This window comes from Triturus cristatus, chromosome 4_1, assembly GCF_964204655.1.
Source record: "Triturus cristatus chromosome 4_1, aTriCri1.1, whole genome shotgun sequence".
Taxonomy (NCBI): domain Eukaryota; kingdom Metazoa; phylum Chordata; class Amphibia; order Caudata; family Salamandridae; genus Triturus; species Triturus cristatus.
The window spans coordinates 1,239,098,895-1,239,123,249 of NC_140585.1; the positions used below are offsets into that span (position 1 = coordinate 1,239,098,895).

General features: G+C 45.1%; 1 protein-coding gene across 3 annotated transcripts in view; it reads right to left on the minus strand.

Moving 5' to 3' along the window:
* The window catches only part of RARG (retinoic acid receptor gamma), a 442,759-nt gene that overhangs the window by 20,890 nt on the left and 397,514 nt on the right, over positions 1–24,355 (minus strand). For all 3 annotated transcript variants that reach the window (XM_085654659.1, XM_085654660.1, XM_085654661.1), the window contains 3 exons: positions 13,236–13,412; positions 11,591–11,795; positions 3,595–3,753 (listed from right to left, as the gene is read on the minus strand). In XM_085654659.1, coding sequence (XP_085510785.1) covers positions 3,595–3,753; positions 11,591–11,795; positions 13,236–13,412 — 541 coding nt within the window. The remainder of the gene's footprint in view (positions 1–3,594; positions 3,754–11,590; positions 11,796–13,235; positions 13,413–24,355) is intronic.

Below are 24,355 nucleotides of genomic sequence, written 5' to 3' on the forward strand. Positions count from 1 at the left end.
TGCATTAGCAAATAGGTCGGTTTGTGGGAACCTCCAACATTGAAAGTAGGGGGAGCAAGACCTGGGATGGAGTTCCCACTCATGGACATGATGCGTCCTGCTGAGCAGGTCTGCCAGATCGATGTCCGCATGTGTTGAATGATCAGATGTACTCTGTGAGGTTTCTATCGCCCGCCGCCAAATGCTTTGGGCCACATTGGACAGCTGTATAGAGTGTGTGTGTGCCCCTTATTTTTGTACGTAAAACACAGCAGTTGTGTGGTCTGTGTGTACAAGGGCTGTCTTGCTTTGTATTAGAACATGAGATGCCTAAAGAGCAAGCTGTATAGCCAGCAGCTTCAGGTGGTTAATCTGCAGGGATTGTTGGACTGGTGCCCACTTCCCCTGAATGGTGAAATGTTTGAGATGTGCACCCCAGCCAGTAAGTGAGGCATCTGTGGTGATAGTCTCTGGCAGAACTAGGTCCTCTAGATGATCCTCCACTTGAGACCACTGTGCTGCTAAGCACTCCCGTTACGAATACATGTGCAGTCTGGCATGAGAAAATATGGCTAAGCAAGATGCCATCATGCCAAGCAGCTGTATCACAGTTCTAACTGTTACCTCACGATCTGCCTGAATAAGAGGCAGCATATTTTGCAAAGCTTGCACTCGCGATGGATTGGGGAACACCTTCCCCACACGCAAGTCTAGGATGGCCCAGAGGAAGAGCTGCACTTGTAGGGATTGAAGGTAGATTGTGTAAAGTCTGGATGGTGTTCAGAATGTGTGCTAAGCATAGTTGATGCGTATCTTTCTTGATCAGCCAACCGTCCAGGTAAGGAAATACGGGAATGCCGCTCCTATTGAGAGGAGCTGTTATCGCGGCCAGACATTGGATAAAGACCCTTGGGGCTGTGGTAACCCTGAATGGAAGTACTTTGAACTGGTAATGTTGTCCACTCACCACAAACCGCAGGTATCTCCAATGAGCTGGGTGGATGGGTATGTGGAAGTAGGCGTTCTTCAGATAGAGGGCAGTCAAAGTTGCCTTTCTGGAGTAGTATTAAGACGTCTTGTAGCGTTACCATGTGGAAAATCTCTGACAATGTATTTGATGAGAGGTCTTTTTGAAGATAAGAAAGTACAAGGAATAGACTCCATTTTTGCGTTATTGTTGCTGAACCAGCTCTCCAACTACTCTGGTGAAGAGGGACTATATCTTCTCCTGAAGGAGTCACGAAAGTTCTATGAACATTTTGTGTTGGTGGAGAGGAATGTTTGGTGGTGCTTGAGCGAGTTCCAGACAGTACTCCTCCCTTATAATGTCAAAAACCCAATGGTTGGAGGCGATTTCTGACCAATGTGGCAGAAACCCCTGCAACCTTCCCCGACAGGTGTTATGTGATTGTGTTGGCAGGTGGAATGTGTCACTGTTTTGGATGGGCAGCTGCTTTGAGAGCTGCTCCCTATTCTCTACCGTTATCATTATTGCCCCTGTAACCCCTCATGTAGAATTCCAGGGAATGCCATTGCAGTGTGGGCCATGAGAAAATGGAGGAGATTTCTTTGGTAGAAGTTTTTGCTTTTCCACAGTAGTGGGAGCATCGAAAGGAGCCATGGTGGGAATGGTGTCTGTAGCATCGCTTTGGCTGTGACAGTATCTTTCTTGATTTTTTTCTAGCATATTATCGACCTGAGGGCTGAAGAGATGTTGGCCATCGAAGAGTACATTTAAATGTGCTGCTGAACCTCCAGTTTGAAACCAGACATGCACAGTCAGGCATGGTGACGTAATAGGATGCTGGTGTTAATGCCGTGAGTGGCTGTGTGTCCACCACACAACAGATATATTAGTATCCAATTTCTCCCTCCGGCAAAGGCTCTTGTCCCTTCTAGTAGTACTGCTCTGGAAGATGTTGGATAAGGTCCGCCATCTGATCGCAATGGGCTCGGTTATACCGGGACATTAGGCAAATGGAGTTGGTGAGGCGCCAATGTGTAGTAGCCTTTGCTGCCACTCTTTTGCCCTCTGCATTCCGTCCATCAATTGTGTGTCTTTTTCTTTTGCCCCCGGCATCATTTATCTTGCTCTTCCGGTCTGGAGAGGAAGCATCAACTGTGCCTGGTGTCTTAGCTTGTTTTCTAGCTGTATACACAACTAGAGAGTCAGGTCTCGGGTCTCATATGTATGGAGGGTCATTGGGGAAGGCCTTAAATTTCTCATCAACCCTAGGTGTTACCGCCCTGGCTTTAACTGGCTCCTTAAATATATTGGTAGCCATTCTGAGAACCCTTTTGAGCATGGAAAGGTACTGTAGGGAGTGTTGGGTGGAGGAGAGGGTTTCCATGAGGAAACCATCATCATGTTGCACATGCACCTCTAAATTGTGGGAATTATTTGCCGTATGGAGTACCTCATGGTAAGAGGAGACATCATCTGGGGGTGACGGTCTTGCAGGGTACAGTTCTGGGTCTGTGTCTGCTGGGGGGGCCCCCAGGGGCCTGAGCCCTGTTGGCGATGAGGAAGGTCATAAGGTAGCCTTGGACTTTCTCCCCCGCCCCACCCCCACATAGGGTGGAGGAGAAGGTTTAGCAGGGGGCAGTGAAGAGGTAGCCTTATCGTGCCTTTTAGGCCTTTCGGGAGTGGAAGGCACAGGAGGGTTAAGGGCTTCCCCAAAAGACAACTTTGTCATATGAGGAGCAGTCTTTCAGCAATTGTGCAAGTGCTGTCAGGATCTGACCAGTGCCCGGCTGGATGTGGATGTGCTGCTGCTTGGCGTCGAGATGTTCCTGCAGCCACTGAAGGAATTGGTTGCTCGAAGTCCTGAGGCAGCGAAAGATGCAGCAGTAGAAGGCAGCCTGGAGGGAGCTGAAGAAGGTCTACGCCCAGACGGTGCCAAGATCGATCTCGTCTCTGAATGCTTCGACTCAATGCCCTCTCGCTCACCGAAGAGGTCCAGAGTATCTTTCTTCTCTCTTCTATGCGTCATGGAGGCCAAGGGAATTTGAAGAGCATGCCAGTTCCAAAGGGTCTTTTTTTCCCTGGAGTGCAAGACATGCCGAACAGGAGTCTTCATGGTGATCTGGAGACAAGAAAAGGATGCTAATCTAGTAGAGAACGTTTCTCGGATACTTGGTGTGGCAAGTGGTGCGGAACCGAAATGGAGTCCTTTCTATCAAGAGGACATTCTTGAATAAAACCACAGGAGTAGAGAGGCTGTTGACCAACACGGAGTGGAAGGAACACAACGGTGGCAACCGATTAACAGCACGATTGTTTAGAAGAACCGACGAGGAAGGGATCTGAAGGCATGGTGAGAACACCACACAGCATCAAACTAGAGCTCACTTGGACACGTCTGAACTGGACAGCGAAGAAAAAACATTCTAACAATGCAGCCGATGCCCATGCGCAGAACCACTAGTCGGTAGAGTCACTAGGTCGTGACCAGAAAAGACTTATTTAGAAGAAAAACAGAAGGCTCATTACTATATTACCCTGACTTAGCCCCGCAAGACCTACAGGATGACAGCCGTGGAAACATTCTTCAGCAGTTCCCTGTCCTTCTTCAGAGGCTCATAATAAAAAAAATTGCAACAGGTAATACTGACCTTTGGTACTGATCCCTCGCAGATCTGTAATTTTCATCAGCATGCGGGGGAACATGTATGGCTTGTTTGGTCGTCGTCGCCGGGCATATATTTTTAATGCCTCTAAAAGAGGTTCTTGCAGTTTGTCGACCTTCTCCGGTTCCTCCAAATCCATTCGATCTGTACATAATAACAGGTTAGTTGGTTGCATTACTGACAGCACTTAAAGAATGTCTGCTCCTACTGCAAAAAAAATTATTTCCACTGCAATCATTAACATCTGTTCCCTTCTTTCCCAACACAGCAACAATGAGATTCTTGAGTCATCCTGCTTTAGGCTGGGGCCCCCATACACCCCACAGCCAATCCTCCTCAAAGTTTGCTCCAACTGCCAGCCCTGCAACAAATGTCTACAAACTGCTATCACTGCAACATTTTCTACTTCTGCTGCTAATACAGTCATTTAGTCTGTACCATACAATGTATTCCCACTCGCATTACTGCCACAATACCTGCTCCTATTGCCATCAATGGAACATCTGCACCCACAGCCAATTATTAAGTATAGTTGACACCATTGCCATGGCTTCCACAACGTCTACCAACTAGAGCAAGTGCCAAACTCTGTTCTATATTATCCACAAACAGTTACAGAAAGAGTGCGATTTGGTTTCTCTACTTAGGTTCCTCGTTATGGCAACGCAAATTCCTTCAAAAACTGCTTGCCGTATGATGGAAAAATATTAGGCATATACACTCCAGGTGCCTGTATTGCCTACAGTGAACCATAAAATGTCTGCATACAGATGCGCTCTGTAGACGAAGAAGCCAATGGGCATATGGCAGATAAAGCTCTTGCTGACAAACATGGAAAAATCTTCTTTCTGCCCAAAATAGGCCTTTCAGACCAGAAGCTCTTCCAAAGAAATGTATATAGGTGAGACCTTTTTTTTAGGTTGCCTACTGGAAATCCTATATCCAGAAAAAACTTGTCCAACTGGCTACTTTTTTTTTTTTAGATATGATGGCAACAGCCCTGGTAATTCAAATTTGTGTAGCTCCTCTACTCCAAGACCCGGGGGTCTTGGAAGCTGGTCAGCTGCAGGACATGTCCCTGGTCACCATTGTCGAGACTTGGTGCAGGCAGGCAGGGCTTTGCGCCAAAAGTTAAGTCAGTTTTCTGTTCTCTCAGCTCTTATTGTCGTTTTCTTCTTGATCTGTCGAATCAGAGTTCCTGGTATCAAGGGTGCCACCTAAATACTCAATTATGGGGCATTACAGGGCTTGAAAGGTTGTAACCAATGGGTCACTTAACTTTAGGGTGTTTACGCCCTCTATATGACCACTTCCGGTGGAAAGTGGGCATAACCCTGACCCAGAAAGCCTAATTCTGCCAAAACTAAGATGGTGGTCACTGACTTACAAACTGACTGATTACAAACTACGCCGGGATGCACCCTCTTTCAAGTGCACAAGTTAGGGTGGATAGTTTACATCAGTTTGTGCTAGTCTCATTTGAACCTGCACACCGGACAACAGCATATGGCTAATAGACCACACGTTCATTTACCTTTATCTCTTGGGCATTGGATTACGACAACTGATTTTCATAGCTTTGCTTGGATTATTACTCTGAACAGATGCCAGATAACCGCCTTTGTACAGGATAGGTGTCTCAACAAGGTACAACCCATCAATTTATGTTGCCTTATAATGATCGTGCCACGAAGAAGTCCTATGTAAAAAGGACGAAATGCGTTCGCTGAGGGTTTTTTATGAACAGAACAATAAAGAAGAAAATAATACACAGCCTATTAGCACCCATTCTCTTCATTGACTCATGACCTCGTAAATCCTGTGGATAATTTCATATGGACTATTTTGACGATTAGTGGTGCAGCTCCATTTCAGTTTTATGGTTGCTGAAGTCATGCACCAGCTTGCTTTTACTGGAACTGTGTTTGTGAAGATAGGTTCATCAAGCCAAAAAAGGACACAGTTGATGTCTATGTGAAAATGATCATGTTTTTACAAGGCTCCACTAGCACCTGTCGTTCCTCCGATTTTGAATTTTATTGACTTATTACTGATGTTACAAATACATTTCCGCCGAAGGTTGGTGTACCAATATTAGTGAACTGAGCTTCTGATTTGATCCCAGATATTCTCAGTCATGTAAGTCTACTTAATATTATACCCATGCAGAGCTTTCTTCTCGCTGTGTCCACTAAGTGCAGTATATCCTGTACGATCCCTTTTGCTTTCTTCTTGTACTTCTGTGGGGGGTGTTGCATTCGTTTCCATATCCTTACCCACTGATGATGTCTCTAATCTCTAGGGGTGAAACTGACCTGTCTCTATCCTTGCCCGTTTCCACATCTGGTTCTTTGGGACTTTTGGGACTTGTAGGTATGTAATGCCTAAAACCTTTTCTTTTTCCTATAAATATGCGGCTTTCTTGTGGTTTGACATGAGTATCTAAAATGACTGGTCACTTCCGATGTTGAAGATTTTTGTGTTTGGAGGCAGAGGTGCACCATTCTCATTTACCATTCTTTGATGTTGTTCATCTTTCAAAGGGGCGTCAGATTTGGAAGACCTCAGAAGGATTTTTTCACCCATAGTGGGTTTTTCAACTGTCATGAATTTCTATGCTGAAGCCTTATGTTTGCCATTGAGTTTAAATCTTTTTGCTCGAAGGACCTACTGTCCACGGGCATTGCATGCTTCTGATTTCAACACAATGCTAAAATGCCCTTAGACACTATCTTTGAAACGTCCACATTATAGGATGCCCTATCCATAACATGTGGCATAGTTCCTGCTGTGCCTTTTTGGAACCTACTGTTCCGTCCAAGCCACTGCCTTCAGGGAACCCGACATTCAACATAGTAAGTTGTTTTACTTGTGTCATCTTAAATAGTACAGTAGTCCTAGCACGGATTATATTTTTCCATTTCTTTTAGTTTGAGAAAAAAGCATGCAGCCTAATCTTCAGACATATGGTTATGCTTATTTCCAGACAAATAGTGTCCCTATTTTACCTACTCAAAATGGCATTTAAGGGATCCATGGAAAACAGCAACATATGAAACCGGTAAAGCCGGACCCAAGTTCTCCTATCGTTTGTGAAAGAATGAAAACATATTAAATAAAACTAGGCATTAGTGTAACTATTCAAAAGACAAAGGAAATGATGGACGGAGTGTTGAACATTGCAAGCACTCACCCCCAGTCAACTGATCTGGGTTTAATCCATCACCGTTCTTTAGCCCACTCTGCCACCCCAGTTCAGACATGGCCATATGCAAATCAGTCTGACCCTGTGCCTCATGGGAACAGTCCAGCCCGAACTGCCAAGCCATGTCTTCCCTGGACCGGAAACAAGCTTCCTAGGATCGGTTTCTGGCATTTCAGCCGTCTTCAGCCAGGGGGTGAGTGCTTGCAATGTTCAACACTCCGTCCATCATTTCCTTTGGTTTTTGCTTTGTTTGCCATAAGTTGGCAGGGTATGCTCAGACGTGAGTCCCTTGCTCACTTTGCCACTGGATTCAAGCAAGCCTGGCTGAAGACGGCTGAAATGCCAGAAACCGGTCCTAGGAAGCTTGTTTCCGGTCCAGGGAAGACATGGCTTGGCAGTTCAGGCTGGACTGTTCCCATGAGGCACAGGGTCAGACTGATTTGCATATGGCCATGTCTGAACTGGGGTGGCAGAGTGGGCTAAACAACGGTGATGGTTTAAACCCAGATCAGTTGACTGGGGGCGAGTGTTTGCAATGTTCAACACTCCGTCCATCATTTCCTTTGGTTTTTGCTTTGTTCGCCATAAGTTGGCAGGGTATGCTCAGACGTGAGTCCCTTGCTCACTTTGCCACTGGATTCAAGCAAGCCTGGCTGAAGACGGCTGAAATGCCAGAAACCGGTCCTAGGAAGCTTGTTTCCGGTCCAGGGAAGACATTGCTTGGCAGTTCGGGCTGGACTGTTCCCATGAGGCACAGGGTCAGACTGATTTGCATATGGCCATGTCTGAACTGGGGTGGCAGAGTGGGCTAAAGAACGGTGATGGATTAAACCCAGATCAGTTGACTGGGGGTGAGTGCTTGCAATGTTCAACACTCCGTCCATCATTTTCTTTGGTTTTTGATTAGTGCAACTATTACCTGCTTCAGACATGTTTTCATGCTAACAATGCACAAAGGAGTACCCATTTGATGTACAACAACTTTTGCATATTGGCTCCTAAAGCATTAAAAACTGATTACAGTTAGTTGATCTGAAACCGTTTACATTTCTGCCGCTATTTGAAGACCATCCTTCCTCATTCCCATGAGATCAGACAAGGCACCTGATAGCACCTTTTGTAAGAAATCGACATGTGACGATATTCAAAACTTGTGTATCTTATAAATGGGTTTCATCTACTGTTTGCAAGCTTGCTCCACTAACTGCTGCTGGGGAAAACCCCAATTTATTTATATATTTTTGGGGGTCTTTATAGCGTGAACTTGGGCCAAGAAAATATGATTTCTTAACAAGAGAGCAAGTAGTCAATCAATTCACTCTATTTGGTTTTTGCATAAAACTATAAAAGTCAAATAAAACATATACAAAAAGTCTTATCATAAAACAAGTCTGCCAAATAACATCAAATGCTGCACATAAAAATAAAATATAAATAAGGTGAATGTATAATTTATGTTTAAATAAAGAGTAAAAATACCACACAAAGACTGAGTACAGGGTAACGATGCATCCAGGGACACAACTCAACCTTCCCATGTATACCTCAGACGGTTAATCGCAACTGGTTCATAGCCTAACTGCAGATTTTAGAAAATGAAGGACATAAAAAACAGTATTGCAGATAACATTTGTAAAAAAGTAAAAGCAGGGCAAACCTGCCTGAACTTAAACTTTTTCAAAAAGGGGATAAAAGCCTTCCGGGCTACCTCATAATAGCTACAGAACATTGTAAAGTCGAGCATGTCCTGTGGAGACTTACCGTTGCAGCCCCTGGAAATTAGGCTCTGACCCCCTAATACACCCACTTGACTGCGCCAGCAAGAGAGGAGAGAGTTCAAAACCAAACCCAGTCAATAAAAAGCGATCGTATCCACTTAAAGGTCCCAGGAGATATGGTTCAATAGTTTGCACAGTTTAAGATGACAAATCTGCGTACGCTAGGCTTTCTTAGCTCCTGATCTTCCCTATCTGAGGTCCACTGACTAAAAAAAGACTCCATTGCCAACCCCAGATCCTTCCTGTTCACTGATTCTGGGTTGGAAAATAGGTAGTAAAAACAAGTAAATTATCATTTTATAATAACACTTAAGAGTTAAATAGGAGAGAGAAAGCAATTGCAATAAAAAAAACAGACAGTTTCTTTATCCAAAATGTCTCAGAAATAAGAGAATATGGAGTTCCATTTTAAAGGAAACCTAATTTGCTGTTGTGCATAAACCTCGTGGGAAGGAGTTCCAAATCCTTGGGCCACAGCCAGGGAAAGGCCTATTCCATTCAGCATTCATGCTTGAATGTCAGAGACAGAAGAAGCAATTCAGTATTCCCTGATCCCTGCTGGGCACCAGAGAATTTAGGCTTTTCAGTCGGATAGGGCTGATAAGAGCTTTATGAGTAAAACATACAGTCGCAAACTTGAGCTCTTGCTTCAATGGGGAACTACTATAGGATTTGAAGGATGGAGTAATGTGGCAGAATTTGTGACCTGTGTTGAAGCGGACAGCTCCATGAGTAGCTGCCATGCTAATGGAGGAATATTTGTTTGCCTGTTTAACAACATTGGACATACGTTTTGGATGATTTTAGAGGCATCTAGAAGAGATATGTTGTGGAAGAAATTTTCTTCTGATATGTTCAGTTTGTAAATTATTTTAGCATCCAGAGTCTAGTAAGATTAGACTGGGTGTGTGCTTCTTCACATTTTCTCGAGATATCCAAGTTATTTTCTTTCAGCATATATATCCTACTAGAACTAGGGGCAAAAACGTTTTGGACTCATCATCTTGCTTTTTAGTGGAGCATGTTCATTGATCATGTCTTCCATGCATTTATTTTAGTCCTTTGTCGCTACAATAGTGTTACTTTAGGCGTATGGGAAGATGAGCTTATCTCAAGCCATGTTGGTCAGGGCAGTACATAAAGTTTTCCAGTGGACATATTAAAGTGTGGTGGGAGAGTGGTTAGTACAGTCTACTGAAAGTAGGTCATCAGCAGTCAGAATAGAGTCCTCTGAGATGATCATGCCCAGAATTGAGCCTTTATAATAGGTGAATGCTAAGTAGTGTTGGAAGAGGTGGTTGCTAACGGAAAAAGTAAACAGCTTAACTCATGTTAACTTCACACCACTGTAGATTAAAGACTTGTTGGACGATTGTGGTCTCGGAGATTTACATCCGAGAGAACATTCAATACATTCAACAAATGTGCTGTTTTCAACTAGATGATGGTTATACAACATTCATCCAAAGATTGGATGCTGTATGGGCAGAGATTCTCATAAAGCAAGAGAGATCGGAATTGATCAGTCCGAAGTCGTCTTCAATTTAAAGTGTTTCTGTGAATCACCGCTACCCTACCACCATGTCTGCACTCGCAGTTCGAGGATATGCTTTGAGGTATAATTAAGCCACGAATTCTTTCAGAACCAAGATGTCTAGGTTTAAGTTAGCAATATTGTCTCAGAGCTGCAAGCAGTATTTGAATGAGGATCTGCAATTATGCAGCATTCCACGCAGGGAGGAGTAAATAGGTTTTGTGTCAGGATTTATGTGACATTCAATTTGCACCCAAGTAAGACTGGCCCATTTTTTGCCTGGGACTTAGACCTGGATAGTATTGATGGGGAAGTTGTCTTCGGCTTGGCAACAAACAGAACCTGCGATTAGCAATTTTTTTTCTCCCAATAACCACTTTCAGGCTCCGACTGGCATTTAAACACTTTTTTTGCCAGACTGAATAGCCCAGTTCGCTTTGTTCACTAAAGCGCCTCAATTCACTGGGTTTTCTAATTTAAAATCTGCTGTTGCCCTGCAGCGGTTATGCTTGATTTGAAAACCACCATCCGCAAAAAAGAATCTGAAGTAAGAGCCTTTATATAGAGGCACTTGTAGGCCTATGACCTGTGTCATAATGAGTCATACTGACTCCACCTATGATCTATGGCCAAAATTCGACATAAAATTCAGCTCATTTCTGAAACCAACCACTAGATGGCAGAATAATGCACACTTTTTGTGAATTTAGAACGGTTTAGAACTATTGTTACAGTTAAGTAACAGACGTTTTCCAGAGAGGGTACCATCCCAAGTTTCATAACCTTTAGAGCAGTTATTTGCTGCAATTCTGAACATCAAAAATCCTCAATATCTTTTAACTACATAGGAAATGTATTTGTTTTTTCAAACATTCAATTTTTAGAACTGAGTAATGTATAGAGAAAAGTGACCAGACAAGCACCAGACCGAGGAATAATATACACCTTGTATATTTGGAATAGATTCACACTGCCAAATTGCCGTTTTGACAACCACGCTGTCTGTCTTCCACCGTCTCAGCTTCCACAGAACTTGCATCGTGATTCGTGACTAATGTGCATACACTTTTAGCTCTCAGAAGCTTGTGTTGGCACGCTTCCTATAGCTCTGACCGCCATAGCTGGCACAATTAACTTTTGCCACACTAGTTCTAATGCATCTTTTTCTCAAATGCTTCGTCTATCTTCATATAGCCAGAGCAACAACGATCACTTCCTGGCACCACCTGAAAAAGTGTACTCTCACATTGTGTTGAATCCCCTTCTCCACTGAGCCAGTAGACTAACTCTTGTCGTGCCCCCCACTGCCAGTGTCTGGCTCACCATTTTACCCCCAGAGGCAGTCCTGCTACGGTTTGCATTGTGCTCCTTAGCCAATTAACCACAGTTCCTCCCCTCTTAGTTTCTAACGCCTAAACACACCTGCATAGTCGGTCCCAATACACAGATTTGTGAAGCGCTCACCTCCGCAGATCAAACAGATGGCACTGAGCAGTCCAGTCTCGGTGTCGTCCATCTCCAGGGGCAGCAGCTGCTCAGCAAAGGCAAAGACCAAGTCCGTTAGGGGCCCGAAGCCAGCATTGTGCATCTGTGTCCGGTTTAGGGTCAGTCCATCTGAAAAGGTCATGGTGTCCTGATCTGGTGTGTATCGAGTGCAAATCCGCAACATCTGAGGTAGACAAGAGAGCTCTGCATCAGGGACATGAATGTATCTGTACTGTTGGTGAGGACCCCCAGGGAGAAGGGGTCAGCAATACTCTACTAAAGCACGAAAGAAAACGAGGGAAATCACGTCTGCTGTCTACATAACTGAAGGTTCACTTTGCAGCTGCTAAACATGAATGAGACGTTTTCTGTTATTAATATATAACAATCTTTTAAATAAATACAAATCCGTAGTAACAGCAAGGGTCTTGCATTACCTCTGGAAGCAGGGCTTGTAAGAGAGAGAAGCCAACCAGTTCCTCCTCAGAGTACACTAGCATCAGTATAAACCATCAGCAGGAGACCCACAGTTATACCTTTCATGGATACACCAAGATCCATCTGCCTGAGGAGGGATGGAGAGTCGCCTCCTTTTATTAACCATAATAACACAGGGTAGTCTATCTAAGCAAAGGTGCAATAAGTCTCTTCTGCCTGATGGTCCAGGATCCCCCTTCTTAAACCCCAAGGAGAGATTAACCATAATAACACAGGGTAGTCTATCTAAGCAAAGGTGCAATAAGTCTCTTCTGCCTGATGGTCCAGGATCCCCCTTCTTAAACCCCAAGGAGAGATTAACCATAATAACACAGGGTAGTCCATCTAAGCAAAGGTGCAATAAGTCTCTTCTGCCTGATGGTCCAGGATCCCCCTTCTTAAACCCCAAGGAGAGATTAACCATAATAACACAGGGTAGTCTATCTAAGCAAAGGTGCAATAAGTCTCTTCTGCCTGATGGTCCAGGATCCCCCTTCTTAAACCCCAAGGAGAGATTAACCATAATAACACAGGGTAGTCTATCTAAGCAAAGGTGCAATAAGTCTCTTCTGCCTGATGGTCCAGGATCCCCCTTCTTAAACCCCAAGGAGAGATTAACCATAATAACACAGGGTAGTCTATCTAAGCAAAGGTGCAATAAGTCTCTTCTGCCTGATGGTCCAGGATCCCCCTTCTTAAACCCCAAGGAGAGATTAACCATAATAACACAGGGTAGTCTATCTAAGCAAAGGTGCAATAAGTCTCTTCTGCCTGATGGTCCAGGATCCCCCTTCTTAAACCCCAAGGAGAGATTAACCATAATAACACAGGGTAGTCTATCTAAGCAAAGGTGCAATAAGTCTCTTCTGCCTGATGGTCCAGGATCCCCCTTCTTAAACCCCAAGGAGAGATGCAAGAGCTCCTCCTGTGCCGGAGGTGTGAGATCGGGACCCAGCTTTCATCTGAGCAGAGGTGCACAATCCCAGGGTGTACTCAGTAGATTTCCAGGATCTCACGCCCACTCATAGATATGTAATGCATCCACTCCCTTACATGAGAAGCAGAAATCCCTCCATTGACTAATGTGAAATTCAGGAAAGTCGATCATAACACAGGCACAGGAATTCTGCCAAGTTCTGCTGCTCACCAAAATGTCGAGGCATGCTGCCTTCAGCAGAGTGATCTGGTCGGCGATGGTCAAAGTTGCAAAGCCTGGTAGCCGCTTTGCAAACTCCACAATCTTGATGATGCATTTGGTGGCTAGCTCGCTGAATTTGTCCCAGAGGCCAAGGTCGAGCTGGACCCGGTGGTCTGCACTGGAATTCTGAGGGTGTAGAGGCAACAGAAGTAATTACAGAAAACATACATTTGAGATGTATGGGGGCAGGAGAGTGACATAGTGGGAGAAGAATAATGGGAAAGTGGGAGATCGGAAGATATACATTGATAGATGCTACAGAGAGTGAAGGGTGACAATGAAACGAATTAAGAAATATAGGCAGAGCAAGAGACATCAATATTAGCCATAACTAAAACATTACAATAAACTACATTTCTAATGCTCCAGTCCGTATGCGAACAATGAAACTCTGCTTTATAGCATTCCCAGTTTACAATGGAGGCACCAGCAGAAGGAGGTATGTCCAAAACTACACAGTATCTCGGCTGGGTAATTCCAGGGATTATCAAACCATATTTACAAGAAAAACTAATGTGAACAGAGCGCAGCTGCAGTAAAGGCGGTGTACTACAGCGACTTCTCCAATGCATCTTACACCTCAGCTATATCACCAATCGAGATCTGTTACCCCCCCGCCCCACACCCCTGTACTATTCCAACACAGATACACAGCTGTACCAACGCAGCCCAAACCTGCCCTACATGGTAGCTAGCTGTTCCAGCACTTGGACCTACGTACAACTCTATCAGTGCACCCCAATCATGCTGTGCTGCGCCCCTGGCTTTTGCAGTACCGAGACTCACACCCCACTCTGCCTGGGCTGAGTGTCATGACCTGCAACCCCACCACTGTTCCAGGGGTGGGACTGACTCACAGCCCTTGTCTCATGCACATTTCTGAGGCTGTCTGTAAGTCCTTAGTGCCAAGTGTGTATTGTGTTCCCATACGGAAAGCTAAAAACACTTCACTGCCAGCAGTGTTACCATTTTCACTAAATTGTTTTGGCTGAAAGATTTATCTGTTCTAGGGTGGGTCAATGTTTTATTGACCTGGGGTCCTCCTGCAACAATTCGTCTTTTTCCATCATAAGTACCCTTAGCCTGCAGCGCCACCCCTTATTTCCTGCGATCGCTGCAATGCCAGTCATGCTGAAACCCGCCAGGAAGGCCTTCCAGTGGGGGAGCATAAACTGCTCCTCACGGCCAGACGTACTGCTCCTCCCTCAAGCAGGAAGCTGCCAGTAAAACACCAGGACTCTTAACAAAGGCAGCTCTGTCCCGGCCTCGACTGCTCTGGAGAGTGGTGGAATTCTAGCAAAGACATTTATATCCACATTACGCTGCATGTGGGCCACTTTTTTTAAACAACGTTTGGAGACTAAAGCTGCTAGGGAGTTGGAACAGACGTGTTTTTTGTAGGGTGTGGTGAGGAGTAGGGAGGTAATGAACACCTTAGTATTGGGAGAGGTTTTTGATGCAAGACAAGATAGTGACAGAGTAAGATCTCCTGCTCACTAGCAAGGGTGAGATTGTGTAGGGGAGAAGTCGTAGTGGCAGGCAGCACAGTGCTAGGATGAGGCATTTTGCTCAGACATGGATGAGAGGATGAAGGTCAGCAAAGTTATCCAATATCAAGGTCGAGAGCTGTCTGTTCAGGAGTGGTACCATTTTGAGTGGCTTGGAATTATTCAGAATTTGAAAAAAGCACCATTATGAAGTTGGCCCCCTGTTTCTGTGGTGCTCGATCTGGTCTCACTTAATAGGGAGGTTATTGAGGATTGGGTTTTTTTTGTGCCCTGGTTCAGCTATGTTAGGGCAGAACTGGTGAGGCTGGGAAGGCCGATCCCTTCTACTAATCCAAATTTCCTAGCTAAAACGGACTTGACCTGGGTGAAATCTGCTGCCAAGTCTAGGGGGAATTCGAATTAAGTTAACCAACTTTTAGGGAGTATTTGGGCTTGCAGTTTGTTAAACCTGGAACCATATTTAGTATGGATCGATGGGGCCTGGGATAGACTACTATGAACCAGGTTTAGGTTAGGATTTGTGAGGTGGCATCTCTCGTTTCCCCATGGTCGATTTGATGCATCTAAAGATTTAATATGCCCCTGTGATGAATTCTCAGCACAAAGGCTGTTGCAGTTTACCCTTTTCTACCCATTTTAACTTGTTTTTACGGTAGGTTTTTAATGCCCATTATTAAGTAGCAGGCAATCGGAAGTTCCAGACTAGCTTTAGACCATCATAGACTATCTGCAGAAAATACATTCTACAATCCAACTGGATCAACATTTGCGCCTTTCTAAAATGTGCCCAAAATAGAAGGAAATAATTTTTGTTTAAAAGAACCGGATCATTTCATAGAGAGGGGGAGCGTTCGATATTTTCGGTTTCTTTAAAAAAAAATGTAAAAAAATTAAAAGTGGCAGCTCATCTATTAAATTGTGTGATCTGGTTGAGTATGTGGCTTCCTCTATGGCATGCTTACTATAACTTTTCTGTTCGATTTTAAGATATATTTCTGTAACTAATGCTTAGGCAAGAATGACATAAATTTATATGTCTGTCTTACTGGTATATGGCCGAACAGTGGTGTTCTCTTAATGTGAATTAGTCCTGTTAGCCCCGACTGTAAAGTACACGGCTCTGTCAAATCTTTGTTTTTAAGACATAGATTTGCATTCGTTTTGTTTTTATGTGCTTTATGGCAACGTTCTGTAACCGAAAAAAAGTTATTTGATTGATTAATTAAACACTGTCACTGTGAGCCCTGCCTGCCCGGTTTATTAGGGAGATAGAAAAGGACTTAAATAGTGAATTTTCTGCGTATAAACAACTGCACCTGGGAGAGGTAAGAGAATGTGAATATCCATGGATGCTGGAGAGAGCAGCTTGCTTTGACCCAGTGCTTGGGTCTGATCACTTAGTAAAGTCAGTGGCAGGAGCTGTGCTCGATCTGCAGATACGAATAGTTTCTTACCTGTCGGTATAGTTTTGCAGCTTGAAGACTATCTGGATTCACTATGCTGTGCATTATTCCGCGGTCTAGTGGTTGGATCCGGAATCGTAGTATTTTTTCTCTTTTTTTTTTTCGTGGCCCAGGTGGGCGTCGACGTCCCACCATTTGGTGTCCTCCCGTGACATCAGCGCGCTTCCTACGGAAGCTCCCACCTTTGGGCGCCATCTTCGGATTCTTTTTTTCTTGTCTTGCGATATTCTCATTTTTCCTCTTCTTTTTTCAAAGTCTTTTTCCCTTTTTAATCCCTTTTCTCCTGTCTCATCTTTCTGGGGGAGGTGGATGGGATCGCTAGTGAATCCAGAAAGTCTTCAAGCTGCAAAACTACACCGACAGGTAAGAAACTATTCGTTTTGCAGCGTGAATCTTTCTGGATTCACTATGCTGTGCATAGACTTTGCAGCGGTTTGCTATGTTTGTGGCGGCTGGGTGGAAGAGGAGCGTTGGTTGTTGAATATATGTTGAAGCACTTTTTGTCCTACTTGTACTTCCTTGTTCATCTGTATATCCACGCAGTAGTGCTTAGTGAATATGTGCACTGAAGCCCATGTTGCCCACAGGCAAATGTCTTGGATGGGTGCGTTTGCCAGGAAAGCTACTGTTGCTCCCTTTTTTCTGGTAGAGTGAGCTTGTGCTGCCCCTTGTAGTTCTTGGCCTGCCTGCTTGTGGCAGTATTGGATTGTCTGTGCGATCCATCGTGCGACAGTGTTTTTAGTTACCGGTCTTCCCAAGAAACTGCTTGCGAAAGACACAAAGAATCGTTTTGTCTTCCTACAATCTTTAGTCCTTTCAATGTAATGCATCACTGCTTTCCTAGCGTCCAGAGTGTGCAGTGCCCTCTCTGCGCTTGTGGATGTTTTTGGGAAGAAACTTGGTATCTGTATTGTCTGGATTATGGGGAACTTTGACACCACCTTTGGCATGAAATGTGGGTCTGTTCTCATTACCACCCTGTCATTGTGAATTTGAATGTAGGGTTCTTGTAGTGTTAGCGCTTGCAATTCTCTCACCCTGCGTAGCGAGGTGATTACCTCCAGAAAGGCTGTCTTTATGGTGAGCATATGTAGAGAGGCCTTGTGAATGGGTTCGAAAGGTGCCTTCATAAGTTGCGTTAGAACTATATTGAGGTTCCATGCCGGCGGTGGCATCCTCTTTGGGGATGCGATTCATTTGGCCCCCTCCAGGAACCCTTTCACCACCTGGGATGTAAAGAAACTTTTCCCCGTTTCTCCTCTTGTATAGGCTACTATTGCTGCTAGGTGTATCCTTAACGAGGTGTTGCTTAGGTTACTCTTTAGCAAGTGTGTTAAGTATCTTAGCACTGTTGATTCCCTGGAGATTCTCTTCTGGAGCTTTTCCCTGATGCACCATTGAGTGAACCTTTTCCATTTTGCTACATAACACTTCTGTGTGGTGGGTCTCCTTGCCTCCCGCAGCACCGCTAGCGTGCTCTCTGGGAGCTACAGGTGCGCGAACTCCAAGTCTTCAGGAGCCAAGCTGTTAGGCTGAGGCTCTCTGGTTCTGGGTGGAGCACCCTTCCGTTTTGCATCGAGAGCAGGTCTCTTCTTTTTGGGAACTTGTGTGGTGGTCCCTGTGCCATTTCCACTATTTGTGAGAACCAGAACTGCCTGGCCCACTGTGGTGCTACCAGAATCAGCGTCATGTTGCTGGTTCGGCACTTGATGAGCACCTTGTGCATCAGCGGTATGGGGGGGGGGGGGGGGGGGGGGGGGGGAGGCGTAGGCAAATGTCTTCGACCAGCTTATCCATTGGGCATTTCCTTGGGATTGCTGACCTGGCTGTCTGGATACGAAGTATTGGCATTTTTCATTCTGGTGTGTTGCATACAGGTCTATTTGTGGGGTCCCCCACTTATTAAATAGCTTTTGCGTTTCCTGTGTATTGAGCTCCCACTCGTGGGATGCTGATGTCTGTCTGCTGAGTCTGTCTGTTTCCACATTGTCCATCCCTGGTAGATGTATCGCCAGGAGGTCTATTTGTAGTGGGATGGTCCACCTCCATATCTCCTGCGCTAGCTTTGATAGCACCACTGATTGTGTTCCTCCCTGCTTGTTGATGTAGAACATCGTTGTGGTGTTGTCTGTTTGTATTAACACCCTTTGCCCGTACAACTGTTTCTGGAAGGCTTTTAGGGCAAGGAACACGGTTTTTAGTTCTAGGTAGTCGATGTGTTTGATCGCATCTGCTTGTGTCCACAAGCCCCTCACTTTGAGCAGGATCATGTGCGCACCCCAACCCATTTGGGATGCGCTGTGATGGTCACTGTTGGAGTTGGTGGTGTAAATGGCTTCCCCCTTGTTATGTTCTTTGTTCCACCACGATATCTCCTCTTGCACTGCGTGCGTTACAACCACTAGATCTTCCCAACTCCCCGTTGCCTTTGACCATTGTTGTTGGAGCCATTCCTGGATTGGTCTCGTGTGGAGTCGAATATTGGGGACTAGGTGTATGCAGGATGCCATCAACCCCATGAGCTTGCTCGCTATCCTCACTGTCAGAGGTTGCCCCTTCTGGTATTGACGTGTCTCCTTTAGCAGGGCGATGGTTCTCTTCTCGCTGGGCGATGGTTCTCTTCTCGCTGGGGAACACCCTGCCCTGAATGGTGTTGGATCTGTGCGCCCAGAAAGATCTTCACCTGTTCTGGTTCCATCGAGGACTTTCACCAATGTATCGAAAAACCTAGTTCTGTCAGCGTGTGCGTGACCCGCTGAGCATGTAGTTTGCATTGGTTGTAGGAGTTCACCTTCACCAGCCAGTCGTCGAGGTAGGGATATACATGTATTGCCTGTCTCCATACGTGCGCCGCTACCGCTGCTAGGCATTTTGTGAAGACCCTTGGTGCTGATTTCAGTCCAAAGGCTAGGGCCGTGAACTGGTAGTGCACTTTGTTGATGGCAAATCTCAGTTGAGGTTTGTGTTTTTGGTTCATGGGACTGTGTAGGTAGGCATCCTTGAGGTCTATAGTTGACATAAAGTCCCCGTTCCTTATTTGTGGTATAATTTCCTGTAGGGACGTCATTTTGAATTTTTGCGTTTTTATATACTTGTTTAGGAACCGTAGGTCTAGTATGGGTCTTAACGTTTCGTCCACTTTTGGTACGAGCAAGTAGTTTCTTCACTCCCTCGTTTCTTTCCTTCTACGGCACTGTTTCTATTGCCTCCTTGTGGAGTTCTTTTGCTTCCTGAAGGAGGAGCGAGAGCTCTCTTTTTGAGCGCGTTTTGTTAGTTTGCCTCCTGTTTGGTGGCTTTTTTTCCAGTTCTATACAGTAGCCGAACTGTATGATGTTGAGTATCCATTTGTCCGTTTTCTTCTTCCACTCCTGGAAGAAGTGTTTTAGTCTGCCTCCTACCGGTGTTACATGTTCGATTATGTTCTTTGTGCGTGTCTAATTGCTTTTTGAGTCTTTTGTTGTGCCGCCCCTCTAGAGATGTTGTCTGGGTGGGCACGTTTGGTACAGCGGAGTCACTTGGAGGCGGGCTGCTGTCCCCCTCTTCTGGTTTGTCCCCGTCCGTTCGATCGCCCACGAAAGGACTGGCCCCTCGGTTGGTACTGCCAGCTTTGCTGTTGCTGATCCTGCTGCTGTGCTTGGTTGCTTCCTTGGTAATTTTGATGGAAGGCCTGTTGCAATGCTGCTCCCGGTTGGCTTCCTCCTCTGCCGCCCGGTCTCCTTGAGGGTGTGCCCCTTCTCATCCCTCTGAACTGCAGTGCTCCCATGGACCTTGCAGTTTCATTATCCTTTTTAAGCTGCGCCAGCTTCATGTCAACTGGTGTTCCAAACAGTTGTTCCCCGTTGAAGTGTGTATTCAGAATATTGTTCTGGACTTCTGGTTTGAAACCGGAGATCCTCAGCCAGGTATGCCTCCTCTCCGTTACTCCGATCATCATAAGCCTGATGGATTTGTCTGCCGCATCCAGGGCTGACTTTAGGCAGGTGTTGGCCATGTTTTTGCCTTCCTCCACCAGGTGTGTCGCCCTCTTCTGGTATTGTTCTGGGAGATGTTTGAGCAGCTGCCCGACCTCCTCCCAATGTTGGTACGTGTGCCTGTTTATTAGGGCATTGGAGTTCGCAATGCGCCAGTGAATCGACGCATTCCTCTCTACTTTCCTCCCCACGAGGTCTATTCTCTTACTCTCCTTGTCTGGAGGTGGCCCCGAGTTCATGGGAATGTTGGCCCTCTTCCTGGCTGTTGACATTATAATGGAGTCAGCTGGTACGGATCCCTGGATATATGCTGGATCCTTCGAGGAATGCTTGCATTTTTTCTCTGTTCTAGGGGTGACAGATCTGCAGGCAGCTGGCTCCTTGAAAGCTTCCCTGCCCAGGTCCAGCACACTTGGGAGCATGGGTAGGAATTGGCTCCTAGTTTGAGTGGGGAGCAGAGTCTCCAAGAGGAAACAAGCTTTTGGTTTCTCTTCTTCTAATTTAACTCCATAAGTTGCTGCTGTGTTCTTGATGACCATGATGTAGATGCTAATGTCGTCTGGCGGAGAAGGCCTCGACGGATATGACTACGCCCTCCTCCGGGCTTTCGGCGTCGAGGTCCTGCCATTCCAGGTCCTGCGCCTCCGAGGATGTTGAGCCCAAGTATGTACGCTAATCGTCCTCGCCTTCTCCTTATTATAATACAGGCCCTCTTCGTCCTGTTGCTCTGTTGGTTCAGGAGTTTTCGGCGGGTCGGCGGCACTGAACTCCTCTTCGACTTCTGTCTCGACTACCGTTGAGGGCTTCGTAGGGATGGTGTATCTGGTCATCCGTTTGTCAAAGTCCTTTTTCCTCTGAAGGATACTTTCCATTTCGGCCTCGAGCCTTCTCTTCTTCCTCTCCATTTCGGCCGCTTGTTCGGCGTCGAGAGTTTCGGCGCTTCTCTTCGAGGTCGTCGATGTTGACATCGAAGTCGCCTTCAGCTCTTTCCTTCGGCGTCGAGCGCGGCTTTTCGGTGCCGTGCTTCGAAGACCTAGGCTTTTCTAGAGCTTTCGCCGGCTGGGAGTACTTTTCGAAAGATCCGCTGGGCTGTTTGTCTGTGGACGCAGCTGTGACCGCCGAGTGCTTCGATGCCAGTGCTCCTTTCGAGCACTTTGGCTCCATTTCTCGAGAGTCTGTCGGGGCTTTAAGGGTCGACGTCTCCCTTACCTTCTTTGATAACTTCTTATTGGTCTCTGTGACCATGTAGTCCTCTGGTCCCTCGGCGATGTTGTCCCGTTCTCAGCTGGAGAGACCCAAGTCCCGCAGCGACGGGGATTGTCCTTGCCCCTGCATGGTGTACTTCGCTATCCTCTGTCTCTCCCTCACTCTGAGGGTCTTGAGGGTGAATGCCGAGCAGGCATTGCAATCCTTGCTTTCGTGGTGGATTGGCAGGCAGAGGTTGCAGACTGGGTGCTGGTCCTTCTGCGCGTACTTGTGGTGGCAATTGCTGCAACATTTGAATGGGGTTGTCCATTCCTGCGCTCAGGGGCCCTCCTGTGTGCGCATTCTCTGTTGGACGTCGAAGTTCTTAATCTTTCTCACCCTCTTCGTCGTCCCGGCTCTGTGCTCCTGGTCGTGATTTGAATAACTCCAACTTTTCTTATTGATTTTCTATTCTCTTTTCCCAAAAAACTCTGGAACTTCTCGGTGATGATCAAGACCCAACGGCGGAAAAAAGAATCTGAAGATGGCACCCAAAGGTGGGAGCTTCAAGAGGAAGTGTGCTGACGTCACAGGAGAACACCAAATGGTGGGACGTCAACACCAACCTGGGCCACGAAAATAAAAAAAGAGAAAAAAAATACTACGATTCCGGACCAAATCACTAGACCGCGGAATAATGCACAGCATAGTGAATCCATAAAGATTCACGCTGCAAAAAGAGTATACCCATACATGGGGGATTTCCTCCCACGCTCCGGTTTCTTTTTTCCAGTTAATTAACTGTACTCACCGAGTGCTTCTTTAGATGTCACCTTTAACAAGTTATAACAGCTTTTCTAAGAGTCCTGGTGACTGTTAAAAACACAAAACTTAGCAGGGGCGTAAATCTACTCAAAGAATATATGGAGGCCATTCATGGAGTAATTATAAAAAGAGGGAGCGAAACGTTGTCAATGTAGATTTCGGACTGATTTTTATTTATACATTTTTAAGACATAGCATGAATTGCTGTCATTTTGTGCTAGCGTTACATGTTATTTTACTGAAACGTAAAGGCAGCAACGCCAGTATCCTCATCTGCATAAACAAATCTCACTAGACAGCAAGGGTTTGACCATATATTGCGGGACTGTGTCTGGTTTCGTACTCTATGGTAAATAAACGGTGTTTCCTATTAATAAAAAACAATAATTCGCCAACAAAATAGAGGCAGTTGTGGAGACTGCACATTCCCTATCCTGCATTTTATGGAAAATACCATGTACCGACTTATCTCAGAATATTGGAGAAGTAAGATTTTGGCATGAAACTGGGAAAAACTCTACTATGGTATCCCTGAAGAAGTCTAGGGTGGCTACTAGGGTACGATCACTCCCACTACTGACAAAGTAAGGTTTTGCCTCTGAACTACCATAATTATACACTCCTTAGAAAGTAATGTAAAGGTGCAGTGTCAATATCCTTCAGACTTTATGCCATAGACAGCAAATGCATATTTTGGGGATACACACATTACACGCATAGGGTTTAGAAATAGCTTTCCCTCATGATTTCCTGCAAGTTCGTATAGTAGGCATCAGATGTTTTTGTAAGATTAATATATTTTAAAAGTGTGTGCCCTATACCACTCCTAAACTATTCTTGAGATGAGTGCAGTTTAAAAATAATAACAAATACAAACTATGATTTTCTAGGGAGAATATAGTGATAAACTGACAACCTTTTAGCTTCTCAATCTCTCAGTAATCTTCCATCCCGCTCAGAAAGTGTTTCTACACACTGAATTGGAATTATTTACTGGAATAGAGACATGAAACGTGATTGTTCTTGCTGCTACTTGTCCTAGATGGGCTTCACTTAAACCAGAACCCAATTTGAGATGCTCAGGATTTGGCTGAAAGGAACCTTGTTTCTTCGGACAGTTAAAACCCCCGTGTTCGCAGTGTCTGAACCTTCCATGGGAGAAGCCTCCCGTTGTAAATGTCAGAGGGTTTTCAGTTTAGAGCTTTAAAAACCCACTGATCTCCTATACCGAGTCAGATTTTGGATCTTTTTTCAGTATGGAATGCACGCTTAGTCTTTACTCAAGGTCCATGAAGTATATTTGCAGTCATTTTTTTGTCTACATAACATATGGAGAATATGGATATTTCTTTATTTTGAAGAGTTCTCTCAAATTAAAAAATATGGCTTTGGTTTTAGGGCATTTTATGGATCCTTTTGTGGGAACCCATTCATCTGGATCCACTATTGCCAGGTCTTACCGTTGCAATAACATCTGAAGTAGCAGTCCGAGTTAATCTTTTTGCCCTTATGCGAGCAAATGCTGGGACACATTGTGACTTTGCCACCAGGAGGGGGTCGTATTGAAGTGTGCAGTGGGGAGGCGGGACCGGCCTGTCCATATGAAGGTACTACTATGGTATAAAATTCCAGCGGTGTTGTGTACCCTAGTCAAATTGGATGCATTTGATTTTCCTTCAAAAGATGTGTGAAATCCCTAAAGGAGAGTCTCGTTCAAAGTCCCCCACAATGGCTTTTTTTGGGACAATAGCTTTTTTTCTTTTAATAAAAAAACAACTTTATGTATAAGAATGTTGAAGCCTACAGGCACTCTGAGCTGGCTTGGGGTAGAACCGTGGGATTTTGGAATAAGACAGATTTTTTCTATAACTCAAGTCTCCTGATTATTGTTCAAGAGGGGCAATTCTGAGGTGATGCAACAGTGACTCTCCGGAGACTCCTAAGTAAGACTTCTCTGATAATATCAACCTTCTCTTCACCCTATGGTGATCGGAATTTGAAAACCAAAAACTTAAACTTCTAACAAAAATAAAAAGATTACAATTTTACATCCACCAAGCTTTTATACCCAGTATGAGTATTAATTTAAATATTTTCTGATACAAGCTGTTACTTAG